At 47.1% G+C, this 19635-nt stretch overlaps 1 protein-coding gene across 19 annotated transcripts in view; it reads left to right on the top strand.

Annotated features, from left to right (window-relative positions):
* TENM4 (teneurin transmembrane protein 4) overlaps window positions 1–19635 on the top strand; it is a 929900-nt gene that overhangs the window by 458813 nt on the left and 451452 nt on the right. For 18 of the 19 annotated variants that reach the window (XM_083170223.1, XM_083170225.1, XM_083170231.1 and 15 more), the window contains one exon: window positions 16634–16980. The exons of the other annotated variant lie outside the window; for it this stretch is intronic. In XM_083170223.1, the coding sequence (XP_083026349.1) occupies window positions 16818–16980 (163 nt within the window). In that variant the 5' untranslated portion in view covers window positions 16634–16817. The remainder of the gene's footprint in view (window positions 1–16633; window positions 16981–19635) is intronic. 19 annotated transcript variants of the gene reach the window in all.

Raw genomic sequence — 19635 nt, 5'->3', positions numbered from 1 at the left:
ATGGCAGTGTTATGGTTACACATGGACACTAGACATATATATAATATAATGGCCGAAAGCGCTATACACAGCCATGCACCCACCCCCTCGCAAGTGACGGCCTTTTGTCACCAGTGCTCGTGGAGGGATTCGGAAAAAGGGGTGATTCTGGTTGGCACGCTAAGCAGCGAAAATGCGAATGCCCGCTCCTGCTGCTCTCTGAACATCCCCGCCGCTTCGCGAATAGATGTTTTGCATAAACATCTATGTGCAGGGTTGCATACGAGGGCAAAATCATTCGATGGTCGGCATCCCCCTGTGCGAGCACCACGGCATCTATGCAAGTCACCGAAGGCTCACCATGCGCATATGCAAATACGCACATGCGCAGGACAGAAACATCGCTTCCTTGGTGCGCACACACCGGGGACCAAAGGTCAAATACGTCATAGGTTAACCACAAATGGGGAGGGGGTGTTAATTTTTTTTTTTTTTACTTTTCATACTGCCCGAAGCATGGCGGCTGAGGCGACACACTAATTGGGGTTCCACGTGTTTAGGTGTCGACACTGACAAAAAAAAAAAATGAAAAACCTATCTCAATGTGTCAGCATTTTGATGTGTCGATATTGTGCGTGTAGACCTATTGGTAGGGCTATATTTGAGCTGGAACGGTCCGGAACGCCGTTCCTGAAGTTCAAATAAAAAAATTACATCATCAGGAACGGCGTTCCGGAACCTTCTCCAGGCCACCCGGTGCCCGTAAAATGTATCCCACCGCCTCCTGACGCCGCCAGCATTGAAAATACAGTGCTGTGGTGGCCCTCATCTGTGTCAGCAACAGTGAGGCTTAGCGGTGGTGGCGGGTGGAAGGCTGAGCGGCAGCAGCAGCATAATGGCTGAGCGGCAGCAGCAGCAGCAAGCCAGCGGGGTCGGGGATCAAGACATCTTCCAGTATTCAAAATGTGCAATATGTGTTTAATATGTGTTTTGGTTTCTACACAGTTTTTTTTGTTTTAAATGGCTGATATGCGATGGGAGGGCCTCTTCACAGGTGTTTCCTTTGGGAAGAGCTTAAGGCGTTCACTAGTGCGACACTGCATGCCATTTACCTGCGATTGAGATGTCAGGCGTGCTCCCGTGCGCCTCGCACCACAGTCGCAGATCTGAATACCTGTCACAGCCCGTAGCCCCTGCTAGGATCGCGAACGAACGCCGGGTGAGATGGGGTGTGTGTGTGTGTTTTTTTACCGCATGCCATACCTTGCCTTAATGGATGGGGGCCACATACTGTGTGGCATAAAGTGAATTTAGGCTCATATTATGTGGCATTTTTGGCTCATTCCGTGTTCATAATATGATTTGTTTGGATCATTTTGTGTGGCATAATGTGATTCTTGGCTTATTTAATGTGGCATAATGTGAATTTTGTCTCATTGCATGTGGCATAATGTGATTTTTTTGCTCATTCCATGAGGCATAATGTGATTGCTCATTCTGTGAGGCATAAAATGATTTTTGGTTCATTCTGTGTGGCACAATGTGAATTTAGACTCATATTGTGTGGCATTTTTGTCTTATTCCGTGTGGCATAATGTGAATTTTGGCTAATTCCATGTGGCATAATATGTAAGGAGCGTATTGGACTGGGAGAGGGATGTTGTCCCTCTGCCAGTCCTCCTGTGCCCCCCTCTGCAAGTCCTCCTCTATCCCCCTCTGCCAGTACCAAAGTTCCCCTCTCTACCAGTCTTGCAGCCCAAATGTTGACAGTGTTTCAAGCCCCACCCCCACAAAACTCCGCCCACATCCCCGCACACTCTGCTGGTTCCGAGACAGTTCAGGAACCTATTTTTCTTCAAAAATAGCACTGCCTATTGGCTGTTGAAGTAGATGCTGTCGCCCTATATTCAACACCCATTTGGGGGTCCTGCAATAACTTGTTTACACACGGGAAATATGTTGTACTGGCTGCGGTACCGGCGGTGCTCGGGTCTGGTTGTGCAATTAGCGTTACTTGAACTTTAGCCTTCTCTTGTATTAAGCTTGACAGCTCTTCCAGCAGACCCAGCGTACACCAACTTGACATTGGACAGAGGCACTGACCACTCCAATAGGTACCCAGGCCATTTGCCATCCCTCTCTGAAGTTCTCATCCAAATCCATCCAGCGGAAGGCCCTGAACATGCCCCCCATACCCATGGTGTGACCAGCATACACCTCTCTGAGGTCGGCTCCCAGATATCACCACATATTTTTTCTTAAACCCCCATGTCCTCTACCCCATCTATATTACACAACTTTGCCATATCTTGCTTCCCTGACCCACCTTGTGTAATGGTCAGACCCAGCGGCGTAGCTTTGTTTGGGGCGCAGCCCCCCCGCCGTTAATGGGGGCACCCCCCCTCCCTGCCAGCCCGTCCGTCCGGTGTGCCCCCCGTGCCTGCCCCCCGTGCCCCCTCCCCCCATTGCCGCATGCTTACCTGTCCGGCCGCGAGTCCCGGCTCCCCTCCTGGCTTCAATAAATTCTATGCAGACGGACCACAATAAAATGGCCGCCCCCATACCGCAGACAGTTTCAGAGAACAGTCTGCTTTATGGGGCGGCCATTTTATCGTGGTCCGTCTCCATAGCATTGCTTGAAGCCAGGAGGGGAGCCGGGATGCGCGGACAGGTAAGCATGCGGGGGATGGGGGGCGGGGGGATTACTATAGCACCGCAGCCTCCCCGGCGCCTCCATATGCACAGCGCCGCCCCCCCCCGCCCCCCCCCGGGGGCTGCGGTGCTATAGTTACGCCACTGGTCAGACCCCTTTTTGGGACCCCCATGGGGTCGTAGTTGGGGGGTCTTTGTGGCCGTGAGCCTCATCTGGACCCAATCAAGCCGCCTCACGTTAGTATCGTCCAAATCGGTCCAACACTGTCCAAATGCACACGTGACACACAATCAAATATCAGACGATGGATATGTAAGACATTTAAGGTGAAATATGGTGAGAGATTGAGAAAGTGAGAGATTTGGTGAGAAATCTCCAGTTTTTAAAGCGGCAATCATTTACACTGCACAATCACACTGGTTTTGCAGTGTAAATGATTGCCCACATTTGTTATATAAATTCAAATTAAAAAAAGGGTGGGCCTTATTCTGGTTTCATCACTCCCCCGCACGTGCGCACGGGAGTTCCCATGCTCCCCCGCATGGTCACTGTGTATACGCTGGGTGTGAGCGGGGGGGTAGTAATGCGGGCAGGGAGCGGCGGCAATGGGCTGTGCCCATAGGAACGGCAAGCATTTCATGGGCATTCCTATGCCAACGTTGGATGCTCCCATGCAAATGGTGCTGTGACGCGGGTGCTGGGGGCGGACAGCTGACCTCACCGGACGTCACCTGCCTGCTCTCATCCCGTACAGGGAACATGCAAAGCTAAGACACCAGAGAGAGACGTGCAGGGAACTTGGCGAGCTAGGGGAGGGCGGGTGGCCTTGCGGGAGTCGTTACATCCACACGCAACGCTACGAATTTTGCAACGTTGAGTATGGACCCAGAATAAGGCCCTATATTTCTTATACAAGGTACACATTACAGGTCATAACATTTTTTTTGGCTTGGCACTCAAAGCGTTAAGGTCTCATTGTGTGCGCACCCTACCACGTCCTGATAGAGCCTTTCTCGCGGATGTAATTCCTGTCCCAAATAGCCCTGATAATGAAGTCGCTAATAAGGGTAGGCTCCTGCTGTGATTCTCCATCGGAAGACGCAGTGTCCCACAGGGCTTCATCCCGGCTCTCTGCTCTGCTCAGGAAAATTCCTTATTAGCCAAAAGTAATGGACGCTTGATGTCACAACCAGCTAGACCTCACATCCCGAACATCGGCGCAGAAGACAAGACTTCACAGCCAGAAAATAATAACTCTTTATCGCTATACTTAAAATAACCAACACATAGCTCAGCCGTCACCCGTGTCAGCGACGGAGAAGCCAGCTGCAGCGGCTGAGGGACAGAAGGTTACCTGGAGATGATGATCATGAGGGGACGGCCCAGCCGAGAAGCCTGGGTTATATAACTGTAGAAATAAGTTGCCAGATGATTACTTCTCTTTAGAAAATTAACAAAAACGTTTTCCTTTACTTTGCGTAGAAAGATGAACATATGTTTATTCTTCCGGAACCTTCTTTCCACAGAAATTTGCATGGCTAAATATAAATACGGGCTGATCATGTTGCTCGCGGGGCTTAAGGCAAAATTAAATATCTGCGTGGAAATGGGTCATTTAGGGAAGTGCGATCATATACAGTTTGAGCGCATTTGCTGTGCCGCAGTTTGGCGTGCATCCGTGCAATTATCGTCCTCCATATAATTGGTCTCGTATGCCTACTGCTAAGTAACGATTGTTACAACTCAACATGATTAATTAATCACAACTTTTGAAACCACGCCCCCATCACATAACATCCACTGTCCGCCCACTAGACTAGACCAGACCAGACCCCCGGCTCTTTCAGTTGCTGTACCAACCTACCTGCTCTCTGTAGTACAGGGATGGGGAACCTTTGGCCCTCCAGCTGTTGTTAAACTACACATCCCAGCATGCCTTGCAACAGTTTTAGCATGACCAAATAGCAAAACTGTTGCAGGGCATGCTGGGATATGTAGTTCAACCACAGCTGGAGGGCCAAGGGTTCCCCATGCCTGCTGTAGTAAATAGCATTCATTGGGCCAGATGTACTAAGCCAGTGGCGGCCAAAATAGTCCTCGAGATCTACCAGCGGTCCATGTTTTCTAAACAGCTGTAGTCATTACTAACTGTCACATGACCCAAATCACCTAGCTGGTGCACAACTGTAGTCATTTCCAACTGTCACATGACCCAAGTCACCTAGCTGGTGCACAGCTGTACTGCACTTACTAACTGTCACATTTTCAAACATGCAGAATTAATTCTTAGCTCCGTAGGTTGCCTGAAAAAGTGTTGGTAGATCTTGAGGACTGTTTAGGCTACCCCTGTACTAAGCCTTGAAAAGTGATAAAATAGAGAGTGATAAACCATATCTCCCAACATGACCCTCTCCAGGAGGGAAACAATGCTCTTTTCTGGATTTCCCTCTGAATGAATAACTGCCATCACCTGTGTTGAAAACAAACACCTTTCATATCAATAACCCTGTTCAGCACAGGTGATGGTAATAATACATTCAGAGGAAAGTCCAGGAGCAGAGCAATGTGTCCCTCCTGGAGAGGGTCATGTTGGGAGGTATGGATAAACCATCGACAATCAGCTTCAAACTGTCATTTTTTCAAACACAGCCTGTGGTACGGCAGTTAGAAGCTATTGACCCTGACAGCGGGGTCCCGACTTGGCAGCAGGCTCCAGACTGCGAGGATCCGGGCAGCGAGAGCTGCGAGCTTGTAGTGCTATTTGCTGGTCGGCGGGGCCGGAATCGCTGCTGTATTTGAAAACATATTAAAAGACTGGCCGGAAGCTCTCAGCCAATCAACATCCTACCAGTCTTTTCAAAATGTTTTCAAATTCAGCAGCGCTTCCTGTCCCGATGCCCGGCAATAGCACTACAAGTGCCCAGCCGCCGATGCCCACCACCATCTACCTGGACCCTGCTGGCCACACCTGCTGCTGCACATAGGTGCCTTCCCAGCACTGTCTCTCCCCCCTCACACCAGAAAATGCAGGGACTTGGCTGGTGTGAAAGGGGCCAACCTGGGAAAGGTTTATTATCTATATTATTTATCCTCTATATATCATCCTCTGAGACCAAGGCCTGATCTGCGGAACTGAAGCTCTATAAACAATGCGTCTGTCTATTTCTGGAATAAATGCAATGATTTACTAAGGGGCTTATACACAGCTGCTTGCGCTCCGAGGCGGCCTCCGCCAATCCTGCCGAGCCCCCGTTTCGGTGAGGATGAGCTTATAGATGTGCAACGATGTTTATCTGGAAGGTTGCTGTTACGTTGATGTGTGAGCGCTTTCCTGAAATCCCCTTTCAGCAAATAGGCTAGCATTGTGTCCGGCCGTATCTCACCTTGTCTGTAATAGTTTCCCATCAATCCCCGGAGTGGGGAATTGAGATGAAATGACTTTAAGCGCAAGGGCTGCTCTAAGTCTCCCTAGGTCTATATTTCCTCTGGGAGGTCAAGATGTCTGGTTAAAGTGGATTTGCCGACGGCTTCTCCCTAACCCCCGGATTTCTATATATTTTTAACCCCTATGTCACACAATAAAAAGTTCTTTCCCAAATCATTCTCGTAGTCCCTGCTTTATCACGAATACGGCAGGTGTAGCGCCATTTGTAAAAAAAGGCAACTACAGCTATAGGCCGCAGTAGGCTACGGTATTTCACCACTAGACATCCCATTCCCTCATAAGGTAGCAATCAACACAGACCAATCACACATAGGCGTATTTATAGGGATCCACATGATGGGTCGAGACAGGACCAACAGGATGGCATGCACTAGGTCATCATTGACAAACGATTGACATGGCAATTGTTGACACATGAAAAGTCGACATGAGTTTTTCACGATTTTTTATGCCCCAATGGGCCCTTAATGTCCCAGTTAAGGATGGCCATCGGCCATACTACAATCAGCCATCGATAATCATAAACTACAATGTCTAATTTAATATTGATTTTTGTTTGTTAGCCCAAACTAAATACCGATGTAACTTAGTGATACCTGGCTATAAGTGCGCGCTGTATATACATCTGCATTTCCCTGGTGAGTTCTTAGCTGTACAACCTGTAGTCACGGTTATATATAGATCTCGTATTCTAGGCTCTCCCTAATTGTCAGAGGTGCCACCTCAGTTTGTCTAAGCAGATTTCGCTCCCCTCTGGGCATGCGGATGCGACTAATCTTGTTTGGCTGTACCTGTCATGGATAGTCCCGTGTGGGACAGTGGGTTTGCATATTTAAACAAGAGCTACATCCTAAGCTAAACATGCAGTTCCCAGTGGAGTTCTAGTCATCGATATAACAAACAGACGTATTCCTCCCTTGGCTGGGAACCCACCAGCGGGTGAGAGCTCAGACTTCTGTCTTATCCAAACTTTAATAATAAGGCAGGTCCACTGAGCAGCTCCCAAGCCGGTCCAATCAATGCAAAGGGCCCGATTCACGCCACTGGGTAACACTGTACTGCACTGCAGGTAGGCAGATGTAACAGGTGCAGAGAAAGTTAGATTTGTGTGAGTTATTTTGTTTCTGTGCAGGGTAAATACCGGCTGCTTTCTTTTTACACTGCAATTTAGATTTCAGTTTCAACACACCCCATCCAAATTTAACTTTCTCTGCACATGTTACATCTGCCCCACCTGCAGTGCACATGGCTTTGCTCAGTTTGAGAAAAAAAATTGTACTGCTTTCAGAATAAGGGCCTATGGGGGAAGTTGTATTTCCCATGGGATGTTGCTAAGGGCAACCAATCAAAAAACTATCTACAGTATTATCTTCTAGAAGGTGCTAAAAAAAAAAGAGAAGTCATTTCTGATTGGTTGCCCACAGCAACATCCCATGTGAAATACAACTCACATCTTAGCAAATTTCCCCCTACGTCTATTATTTCTCTATTACATCCTAGAAAATTATAAACGGGTAAATGAAGTAAGATAGGCGTTCTATTGAAGATGTTATGTTGCCCATAGTAACCAATCAGAACCTACTTGTTATTTATTTAGCAACTTCTAGAAGATAATAGAATCTGGTAGGTTGCTATAGGCAACACCCCATTTTTTTTTTTAGAAGTTATAGTAAATCAAATGTACGCCTTGGTGCACTCCTGTAGTACTGCATAGGGCGGGCCTTAGATCTACTGAAGACTGTGCTAGGTGTGGCTCTCCTGATGCAGATTTTTGGCATTTGTTATGGCTTTCTCCTGGGGCGTCTGCCTTTTGGAGGGCAGTATGGGCCGACATTGTATCCACGGAGTCGGCTCTTCCCCCTGCATTACCAGCTATATGTATGTTTGCCCTTGACATAGGACATATCTAGAAAGTAAAGGAGAATGACCTTCCTCTATGGGCGTATGTGAATACTGGTGACATGCAGCGAATCCTGTTTAGGATTCGCTGCACATTCGCCACTGCCTGCCACGTTCCGGAGCCTCGCCGGCTCCGGTATTCAACGAGTCAGGGGCTCGCTGCCCCTGACCGGTGAATTTGAGCTCCTGCGGCGGACGCCGCAGGGAGCCTGAGGACGGTGGCAGGCAGGGAGATGGAAGTCTCCCTGCCTGCCCCAGAACGTTTGTGGGGGGGAGGTTGACTCCCCGGGAGCCAGGCAGCACAGGCTGCCCCCCGGGGGTGCCAGCAGGGGACCGGGCATATTCACTACACCCGATCATGCATATGTAATGATCGGGTGAAGTGAATATATGAATATCTAATGAGCGGCTCGGCTCCGGCCCCCTGCTGGCTGCTCTGTGTAAAAAAAAAAATATTTTTTAAATTAAATATATATTCATGTGCTTACAGCACATGAATAAAAATAGCATGCCCCTCCTCAGAATAAAATTCCAGATTTTTTGACACCAATTGTAAAAAACAAAACACTTTATTTTAAAAGTTCACCTTCCACTTCACCATAAAAAGATAGCGATTGCTACTCAGTGAATCATGGCGAAAAAAACCTTGAAATGTATTCGCCATCTGGTCATTGAATAGGGTGATTCACCGTTTTAGTCAGAAATTCGCCTTACAGCACAAAATCGCCATAAAAACATGGCGAATCAGCCTCATTGAATACCGCCCTATGTCTTACCACTCTGGCTAAGGCTATCATAGCGTGTCATTGGTTTGCTGAAATCCCTCCTTCTGTACATCAGTGGCGTGCATTGGTAAACGATGTCTCTACTCATGAAAGATTTACATACCGCCCCCAAGGTACACTTCAGCAGTATCGAGTGGCACAGGTGGAACAACTCATCGGTGGCTTTAGCCACTGGGTTATAATATATGAACCACATAGTTACATTGGAGACTACGCTATTTCTTTATTGTCTATTATTTTTACTAATCCCGAATGTGAAAACCACGCAGAGGTCGTATTCTTCAAATCACCCTATATTTTATTGTACACTTTTCTTGTATCATTATCGCAGAGACAATTGTTATTGCTATTATTGACAATGTTACATTGTAAGTTTTGTTTTGTCCTTTTTCTTTATTGATGTATGCAACAAAATTTCAATAAAAATGTACGCAATGTTTTTAAAAAAAAATGTGCGTCACTGTCGCTTAACTAGATTTTGACTGCATGCGGTGTGCTGTGTGCTGAGTGGTCTGCGCTGAGCCATCTCAGCAGTGCTACATCGCTCGGCATACTAATCCCGTCGCCCCATTTGTACGGGTCTCTAGTATGACATATAAACACAATTTACTTAATTTTATAGTTTTTTATTTTTTTTATTTTGGACTATGCCGAGAAAAAAAATTACGATACTTTAGGGTGCTGTGATTCAAAAAAGTTTGGGAACCACTGCTCTAGTGCATAAACCTCCACTTCAGTAGCCCAACCTTAACCCTATTCCCCTAGTGCCTAAGCCTAACCCTCCCCCTAGTGCCTAACCCTAACCCTCCCCTAGTGCCTAACCCTAACCCTCCCTCTAGTGCCTAACCCTAACCCTCCCTCTAGTGCCTAACCCTCCCCTAGTGCCTAACCCTCCCCTAGTGCCTAACCCTCCCCCTAGTGCCTAACCTTCTCCTAGTGCCTAACCCTAGTGCCTAACCCTAACCCTCCCCTAGTGCCTAACCCTCCCCTAGTGCCTAACCTTCTCCTAGTGCCTAACCCTCCCCCTAGTGCCTAACCTTCTCCTAGTGCCTAACCCTAGTGCCTAACCCTAACCCTCCCCTAGTGCCTAACCCTCCCCTAGTGCCTAACCTTCTCCTAGTGCCTAACCCTCCCCTGGTGCCTAACCCTAGTGCCTAACCCTAACCCTCCCCTAGTGCCTAACGCTAACCCTCCCACTAGTGCCTAACCCTAACCCTCCCTCTAGTGCCTAACCCTAACCCTCCCCTAGTGCCTAACCCTCCCCTAGTGCCTAACCTTCTCCTAGTGCCTAACCCTCCCCTAGTGCCTAACCCTCCCCTAGTGCCTAACCCTAACCCTTCTCCTAGTGCCTAACCCTAACCCTCCCCTAGTGCCTAACCCTAACCCTCTCCTAGCACCTAACCCTCCCCCTAGTGCCTAACCCTCCCCTAGTGCCTAACCCTCCTCCTAGTGCCTAACCCTCCAACTAGTGCCTAACCCTCCCCTGGTGCCTAACTCTAACCTTCCCACTAGTGCCTAACCCTCCCCTGGTGCCTAACCCTCCCCCTGGTGCCTAACGCTAACCCTCCCCTTAGTGACTAACCCTCCCCTTAGTGACTAACCCTCTCCGTATGTAGTTTAACTCTCCCCCTAGTGCCTAACCCTCCACTCCTGTAGCCTAACTACTAACCCTCCCCCTCTAGTGCCTAACCCTAACCCATTGTGTTGTAAATGTTCAAAACAGCAAAAAATTCTGAGCGCTATGGGTCAGTGTGTGTGTGCTGTGTGCAAATGGCTGCCCTCTAGGAGGGGGTTGCCGCCCCCAAAAAACAGGAGTTTACAAAAGAAAGAGATACCAGTAGGCGCCTCTTGCACACAAGTATACAATTTATTTAATAAACATATCATACAAACATTATTGCATTATTCAGATTAATAAACACAGGATATATAAATACAAATATACATAAAAATAAAAGTAAAAATAAATAGAAATAAAAAAAAAAAAAATTAAATAAATAAATAAAAAATTAGGAGAGCAGGTCCAAAAATATATATATAAAAGCGATAATCTTAAAAAGCATGTGCAATATTAGCAATTGATTGGAGTGCAGTGTATAGTTACCAAGTCTTGGTTATTTGGTTACCTTTCATATGCGCATATGAAGCCAGGTGATTGTGTCCCGATTGGGGGGTAAATTGGCCAACACTCCGTGATGATAAAAGGAAGGCTGTAAAATAACCCAACTGGGTATTTGTAATCCACAACGTTGCTTTTTCAAAAGCTTTAAAATGGCAGCAGGATAAGTGATGTGGCACTGTAGTCGACACTTGTGTCGATGAAGGCGGCAGCTTCAGATCTTATATAACGGTGAATACTCTGCAGCAGATCTTGGTGAGGAAAATAGACCGTGCCAAATGCCCTGCGTATTGTGTCAGATGTTGGCAAAGCGGTTGTGCCGGCCAGACAGCCAAACACGCGCCGCTGGACACTGACGCGGGCAGAGGCTATTTGCAAGTGTCGGTCTCTTGCGCTCCACTGTAGACCCGGCAGCTGTGTGCTGTAGAGAGTCCAAAAAGCTGCTGCCGTCTTCAGCCAGACGCCGCTGCTGCGCCTGTGGATAGTTATCAGGGACCGAGGTGGGGTAGATGTAGTATGATTCAGTAATTGAAGTTTTACCTCCAGGTCCACTGGTTCAGAAGGCGGCAGCGGGGCTCCTAGAGCCCCGCTGCCGCCTTCTGAACCAGTGGACCTGGAGGTAAAACTTCAATTACTGAATCATACTACATCTACCCCACCTCGGTCCCTGATAACTATCCACAGGCGCAGCAGCGGCGTCTGGCTGAAGACGGCAGCAGCTTTTTGGACTCTCTACAGCACACAGCTGCTGATTACCCCCCAATCGGGACACAATCACCTGGCTTCATATGCGCATATGAAAGGTAACCAAATAACCAAGACTTGGTAACTATACACTGCACTCCAATCAATTGCTAATATTGCACATGCTTTTTAAGATTATCGCTTTTATATATATATTTTTGGACCTGCTCTCCTAATTTTTTATTTATTTATTTAATTTTTTTTTTTTTTTCTATTTATTTTTACTTTTATTTTTATTTTTATGTATATTTGTATTTATATATCCTGTGTTTATTAATCTGAATAATGCAATAATGTTTGTATGATATGTTTATTAAATAAATTGTATACTTGTGTGCAAGAGGCGCCTACTGGTATCTCTTTCTTTTGTAAACTTGTGTTGTAAATGTTGTCTACATTCCATTTACATAATATTTGCAGATGTTATGGTACCCATACATATGTGCGATTATAAGCAGGACGATATTGCGCTGTGATTTCCCTTAAAGCTTCATAAATTGCATCTGAAGTGCTTTTTTCCGCATTCGATGTGCATACAATCATGCAATAAATCGCATTCCCTTGCGACCTGTAATTGGGTGACAGAATGAGGGCTGGGCTATCTAGGGGTATATCACAGTTCAAAACAGTACAGATCGCACATCGCATTGTGATAAATCACATGCATTTAAAAACCACATGCAATGCGATAAATATTATGTACAACACATAATATCTTGAGATGCGAGATTCGACCAGCGTGCCCGCGCATCGCGTTAGGTAGCACATGCAATTGGGGCGTGCAATTTGTCTCAATCGCATGGTTGTACCCGATAACTCACATGTGTATGGGCACTATTACAATTCTAGAATTAGGCGGGAATGGGGTGGGCGGGAACATGGAATACTCTATTCTGTATAACACAGAAGAAAAAGTTTCTACGTTTTACAGAAAACAAGATGGAATACAAAAAAAATATCGATATTTATTTTTAACATCTGACCACAATAAACCAGACGAAATATACCGCCGCTTCTGCAAATCTGGCTGATGGCTAATGCCGTCTCACCCGTGATCTGCAATATCCCCCAAAAATTACGTTTTGTCGCAGGAATGTGACAGCAGAGTAATGAAAAACCACCTGCATCATTAACCGGGAAGATTCCACACACTCCATCCTATTAAGTAATAACCACTGACTGACAATAAGGAGAATGACTTAAAAAAACTAAAAAGATTTTTTCCTACATATTGTTTCCATGTTTACATTTTGTGGCAACATCTGCTGCCGTCCTTTAATGTCTGGATCTGTCCCGTCCCCCCCTCCTGCCGCACGTTTCCACCAAATTTAAATTCCATCCAAAGTCATCAAAGGCGCCAGCTGTGTGTCTCTAAAAGCTGAGGAGACCCCGGCAACAAACCTAACGCATGGCGGGGAACCTTCTCAGATCAGGTTTTGGAAACCGCAGCTGAGCTGTGCCAAGCTTTATTCCTGTTGATTTGATTCTTGTCAAAAAAGACAACACCAACATCCCGGCAAGAGCTTTAACGAGCACATTCTTCAAAGTTGCTTCTTGTCTGCTTATTAGCTGCTAATTTATAAGTTGCTCAGGTTATTCCTTTTTCTATTATTATTATATCCTCTAGAAACATAACTGGACAGGGTAGGCCAGAAGTATTGCTGCTAAATAGTTTGAAACCAAAACTAAAGCCTTTTGTGGTCTCGAGCTTTTTCATACGCTATTAAGGGCTTAAAAAACCAAGGTCGTGGTCTCTTAAATTTGCAATCGCTAAACCTTTAGAGTTCCAGTCACGCACCAGCGAGGGTTCACGTGGACCAGAGTTAAAGCCTTTTTCAGAAATAAAGCCTTTTTCGTTGCATACCTCTTCTTGATGACACCTGAAGCTGGTAGAACGGGTGGCCTTAGCTCGTTAAGGGAAGAATATCGCAGCACAGCAGGGCCCGCTACAAAGAATGTTTTTCCAAATAAAATAAATGTCATTTTAACGCAGCGAGGTCGAGAAGGGCGAAATAAATTTTGAGCTTTTTTGCTTCATTAAAGGACATTTTGCATTTTACGGACAACCTTCTTAACCCTTTCCTCTTGTGTGTGCGTAGTGGGACGTGACCTGACATTTCTAGTTGGTATACATGAAATTCAGGCGACACCACGTGAGTCATGTCACTATTTCATTGACATTTTATACAATTGCTTAGTGAAAATCACCTTTTGTTATTTAGTATTTTTGCCTTTCATTGGTTTGATGGACTCGGCAAGAAACCATATAGGTGAATGTGGCGGTTAAAGAAGTCAGGCATAAAAATAAATATGCAATGTACATAATACAACTATTAATCGTTCCTGCAAATTTAACTCATTAATGACAACAGAAAGCCTATTAATAAGATTTTTTGAATAATACGATATTAGATGTTAGTAATAATTAAAGACTTTTTGGATGATCAAGGTTTACAGCTACTATCATTCAAATATGATGAACTATACCATTTATTCAGAACAATGTCTAGTTGCGCACATGACTGACTAATACATTAGGAAATCTTTGTTTATTTTCCAGGGGGGGACCTCTTTGGGGGGGCAAGTAAAGATAAACAAAGATTTGGGTTATGGAGTGACTTTTCCCGACTGGTGGTACACTTGACTACACTAGATCACACTAGATTGAGTTGCCCACATACAATAGTGATAATGGAGCTGCATCATTCAAAAATGGTGAGGTCCGGGATGGACAGGGCCCCTTCTCGAACCCCCGGCATGCCTGATGAGACCTCCAGTGTCCACAGCACTGGCCGTACTACTCTACTTCTGCATTGCTTCAAGAAAAATTTGACCTATAACATATTATACATGATAGACTCCAGTTCTGGGCCCTCTACTGTCTAGGCGTGGGACTGATGGCTGCCCTGGATAAAACCCACCCCATTCTTTCTTGTAGGTGTTAATAGGTCTGTTTATGAAGCATTCATGACCCCTTTGGTTTACGTCAGTGGTCTCCAACAATTGGGTGTGAGCTACTTGAGACAAATTAAACACACTGAAGAGCTACATAGCAGCGGCGTAGCAACGTTTTGGGCGCCCCCCCCCCCCCCCGCCGTTAGGGGGGTCGCCGCCCATTCAAACCCCCCCAATCCCCCGCAGCCTTACCTTTCGCGCTGGTCCCGGCGGCTCCATTCTTCTGCTGAGGACCACCACAAAATGGCCGCCCCCATACAGCAGACAGTTTCAGAGAACTGTGTGCTATATGGGGGCGGCCATTTTGTGGTGGTCCTCAGCAGAAGAACGGAGCCACCGGGACCAGCAAAATAGGTAAGCCTGCGGGGGATTGGGGGGAGGTGTAACTATAGCACCGCAGCCCCCGGCGCCCCCATATGCACAGCCCCCGGCGCCCCCATATGCACAGCGCCCCCCTGCGGTGGCGGGGGCTGCGGTGCTATAGTTACGCCACTGCTACATAGATCTGGATAATAACCTTAAAAATGCCCCTTACACATTATGCCACACACTATAATGTCCCCGACACATTATGCCACACACCACAATGCCCCAGAAAAAATATGCCATATACCACAATCAATCTCCGCAATGCCCATTATGCCAAAAACTGTAATGCTTATTACACATTATACCATACACTTCAATGCCCCTGACACATAATGCTACACACCAACTGAAATGCCCTAGAAACATTATGCCACATAACGTAATGCCCCTTACACATTATTCCAAAAACTGTAATGCCTACTACATATTATACCACAACCCGACAGAAATACCCCTGAAACATTATGCCACACACCGCAATGCCCCTGACACATTATGACAAACACCACAATGCTCCTAGCCCATTATGCCAAACATTGCAATACTCTTGACACAATATGCCGCACACTGCAATGCCCCTGACACATTATGCCCCCATTAAGGCTTTAATTTTTTTTAAATTACCTGCTCATTGCCAGGAGGGCAATACTCATTGCCAGGGGTGCAATTCTTGTTGCCAGGGGTGCAAATCTTGTTGCCAGGGGTTACATGGTATAAGATGCAGCTTCTCACTGTGGTGCAGCGCTAAGCAGTCCCGGCACTTCTGGGTAAAGCTGTAGTGCTGTGCTTCACAAAAGACGCTAGAGGTCAAATATCTAGCGACAGCAGACTCCCTGGACTCACCGCAGCCCAGCACACAGCTGCATGTGCTGGACAGGGGAGAAAGGCTATTGCTGGCTGAGAGGTCAGAGGGGGGGGGGGCGGTTAGCAGTGCAGGGCTCCTCCAACAAGCCTGTGCAGAGAGGTTCCCAAAAAAATGGGTCTGCCTCCGCGCTCTAAAATTTTGGGGGCATGACCTATGCTTGCAGGACTTCCGCAAGGCCACACCCCATTTTTGCCACTGTGGAGGCATGGCCAACTCTGTGTACGCTGCTGGCCATGCCCCCAGCCCCTCCGCCTGCCTGAATAGATGATGTGCTCATGCAACTGTCTGCCCTGGCCCTGGGTCCCCACTGCTGACTTCGGGTGGGATGTGGGACCATCCCAAAAAAAGAGATCGCAACAGTTGGGAGGTATGGTCAAGTGGGTCCCATTTGGCAGGAAGGGGACTGCACCTATTCTCTTTTGCTGCCGCCCATACATTTGTGACAATGTGACATTGCCTCCACCTAGATTATAGGACCCAGAGCAATCGGACGATTTTTGCCGATTATCTGTAAAAATCGGCCGATATATAGGACGATCGGTCGGAAATCGGACAATTGGCCAAAAAATCGTTCTAGCGTGTGGGGGCCTTTACTCAGTACTTATGTGAAGCTGCTCAGATCTTGTGATATTCCTCTACCAGTAATTCAAAAACACACAGAACCCCCATCTACCGTCCCTGGCCCTGCCTAATGCCGCTGAAGCTATGCATTGCCCGCTTGCACCGTGTGTCGTTATATACTGCTCTGTGGTGCCATGTGCTGCCCTGTCTGCACTTCCAGTGTAAATAAGATTTTTTTTTTTTTCTATTCAAATTTCAGACATCTTGTTGCGGTGCAGTAATATTTGTTGCTTATTCAGTCAGTAATGCGGCACCTGACGAGTGGATCGTGCAGTGCCTCGGTAATTCCGACAGACCCACCTGCGCTCACTGAGGAACGTAACTAAATTCATGCACTGCTGTGGGAATCTGAGGACTGAGGACATAACCGACAGCTGGAGCGCATGCATTGTCACAGTGTGTACATTGTATACACTGTTCCGCACCGGCCATCGCTCTACCGGCAGACCGCCGCCAGCATGCTGCACGACGTGGACACAGCTTCCGAGATTTGTAGTAACAGATTGTGTATATACAGAGAATGGGACCCGCAGATCAGCCAAGAAGGTAATGCCCTGTAATTATAATATGGCAGAGTGCGGTGCAGACCGAAATATGTGTTCCCACAATGCAAATTTGAAACTTTTTTGGAGATGGTATTTAAATGGGATCAAAGTTCCTGGGGGCCCCTGGCAAGACACAGGGGCGTAGCTTAAAGTTACACTTATATGGTCATGACAGGGCGTACCCTGCACTGTGAGGCCACAACATGATGGATTCTCCATGATGGAGCCCAGAGGCAGGGGCGGTAGGCAATTCTGTCCTCACCCGGGGCAGGATGTACCAAGCAGTTGCGGTACATCCCGCCGCACATGGCAAAGACAGTAATCACATATGTACTAACATACGCAATTAGTAACTTGTGATAAGAGCTGCCCTTTACGAAGCAGCTGGTGGGGGGGGTGAGCGTGTCCCACCGGAACATCCCCATTCCTCCATGTCCGGCAATCTCCTGCTCAGACGGCTGCAGAGGACTGCCAGGCTCCGCCTCCTCCTCCCTGCTCCGCCTCCTCCTCCCTGCTCCTGTAATAGGGATGTTGCGGTGCTAGAAAGGAGGAGGTCACTGGTCCGGGGAGCACAGCAGGAGGGGGGGGGGGGGTTGGTACAGAAAGGAAGCCCATAAGCTTCTATTGGGTTACGCCAGCTACAGCTGGCATAACCCCCCACAGCGAGGTCCTGGTGGTGGGGCTTTAGTGCATCTGAAAATGCGGTAAAACCCCTGATAACGGTGTTTTTAACGCATTTTAAGTTTAATATATCCCTCAGTGTAGTACATCCTGCCCCCGGGGTGTTTAAATTTGTGGGTGACTGAGCCAGGCACTGATCCTCATAGATTGGCACCCCTGGAGAGTAGAAGAAGGTAGTTGCAGTCCTTGCTTCTAAGTATTGTAATACCCTTCAAGTTAAATTTACCAAGATCGGGCTCTTCTATGGGATGTTGCCCAAAGCAACCAATCAGATTTTATCTATTATCTTCTAGAAGTTGCTAAGTCGAATACGATTGGTTGCTATGGACAACATCCCATCTTCATTAGAACTCCCATCTTAGTAAATTAAACCCTTTGTGTACTTTGTGATGACTGTGGGAAGACCTACGTTCTCCACCAGAGATCCTAATATGTAGGAGCCATCCATGATCCATAGTCTCCATGGAACGCCCATTAATGACCCACATCTCCAATATAAGTCATTCACTTGGAGACTTCCGATGAGAGTGGTTTCAGCTCTAGAACTTCCAACCTTGGCATTACCATGTCTCAGTGTGGGATCGTGTCTCAGCGACCCGGGAGCTTTGTATGGTGAGCGGCACTTGTTGTCATGTTTTATTGTCTACGGGGCTTTCACCAGTCCCCTACAACGCCATTTGGGCTCATCTGTTTATAGTCTTCCCGTTGCTCAGGCTGGAGCAGGAATGTGGACAGAGAGAGAGAGAGAAAGAGAGAGAGAGAGAAAGATGTGCACTCTGCTCCAGAGGGCTCTATCATCTCAGTGAGTGCAACACGGAGAGCCTGTGACCCAATCGTAGTCCACGTGGATGGTAAATTTAAAAAAACTTGTGGCAACCCCCCCACACACACACACAAAAAACAACCATAAAACGTGTGTCAACTATTGTCACATCAGCCTTTTGTACACTGTCTGCTTTTCGCCTCTTGACTTTTTAAACCTATTGACTTTTTGACCTTGTTGATGGAATGCATGTCCGCCCTGTAGTGTTGACCTATACCTTGGAACCCAACTTGGACCAGATCGAAGTCTCCACTTAAAAATCCAAACGTTCACCAGCTCTTGCGATTAATATTTATAAGTAGGCTAAATACATGTAGAGAGCAGGTTAATAGATAGGGTCTGTTCAGGTGAATAGATGCAGAGGTGGTTTACTGGCAGCATAAATGAAACAAGCAGCCTAGCCCCTGTGTAGGGCACTATCTCAATGCTTCACCATAACCTTCATCATCCTTGGACACCTTGTATGCAAATAAAGTGTCTCAAGGTGTGTACACACGGTCAGATGTGCCTTAAGATGCGATCCACGATCCGATCAGATGGGATTGTGGATAGTATCTGAAGGCACATCCGATTTGCATACAATCTTGACTATATAGTGCAGATCTGCACTATATAGTCAAGGCAGCCAAGACTTTCTGGCTTGCGATACGTGAACGCGCATCAGGATCGGATCGGGATCGCAAGGTTAAAACCCTTGCGATCTGCAACCGATTCCAAACCGATGCCGATCCGATGTTGACTATATCGTCAACATCGGAAAGGAAATCGGACCGTGTGTACACAGCATCAGTCTCACAGAGTCCTGCCTGATTGCTGCAGGTCCTGGCGTCTTCCCAGCAATATCATAGAGATTGGAGGTCTTCCCTGCCTCCTGCAGTTTACTGGCCTCCACTGGCTTCCAGGCTGCCACCTCAGCCTGACTGGCTTTTACAACCCCACCTTGGCCTGACACACAGGCAGCAGCCTCACCTGACTGTGTCTCCGCCTTCTCTTCCATATGTGGGTGGATCCCTCCTGCCTGACACACACACACACACACACACACAGATATAGATTTATATTGTTACAGTATATTTATACCATGTATTTTAATACTCTAGGACACGGGTGTCAAACACAAGGCCCGCGGGCCAAATCCGGCCCGCCAGACCT

Source organism: Crinia signifera, chromosome 2 (genome assembly GCF_055691185.1).
Source record: "Crinia signifera chromosome 2, ASM5569118v1, whole genome shotgun sequence".
NCBI lineage: Eukaryota > Metazoa > Chordata > Amphibia > Anura > Myobatrachidae > Crinia > Crinia signifera.
Note: the sequence above shows the minus strand (reverse complement) of the source record. Positions and strands in the feature narration are given on the sequence as shown.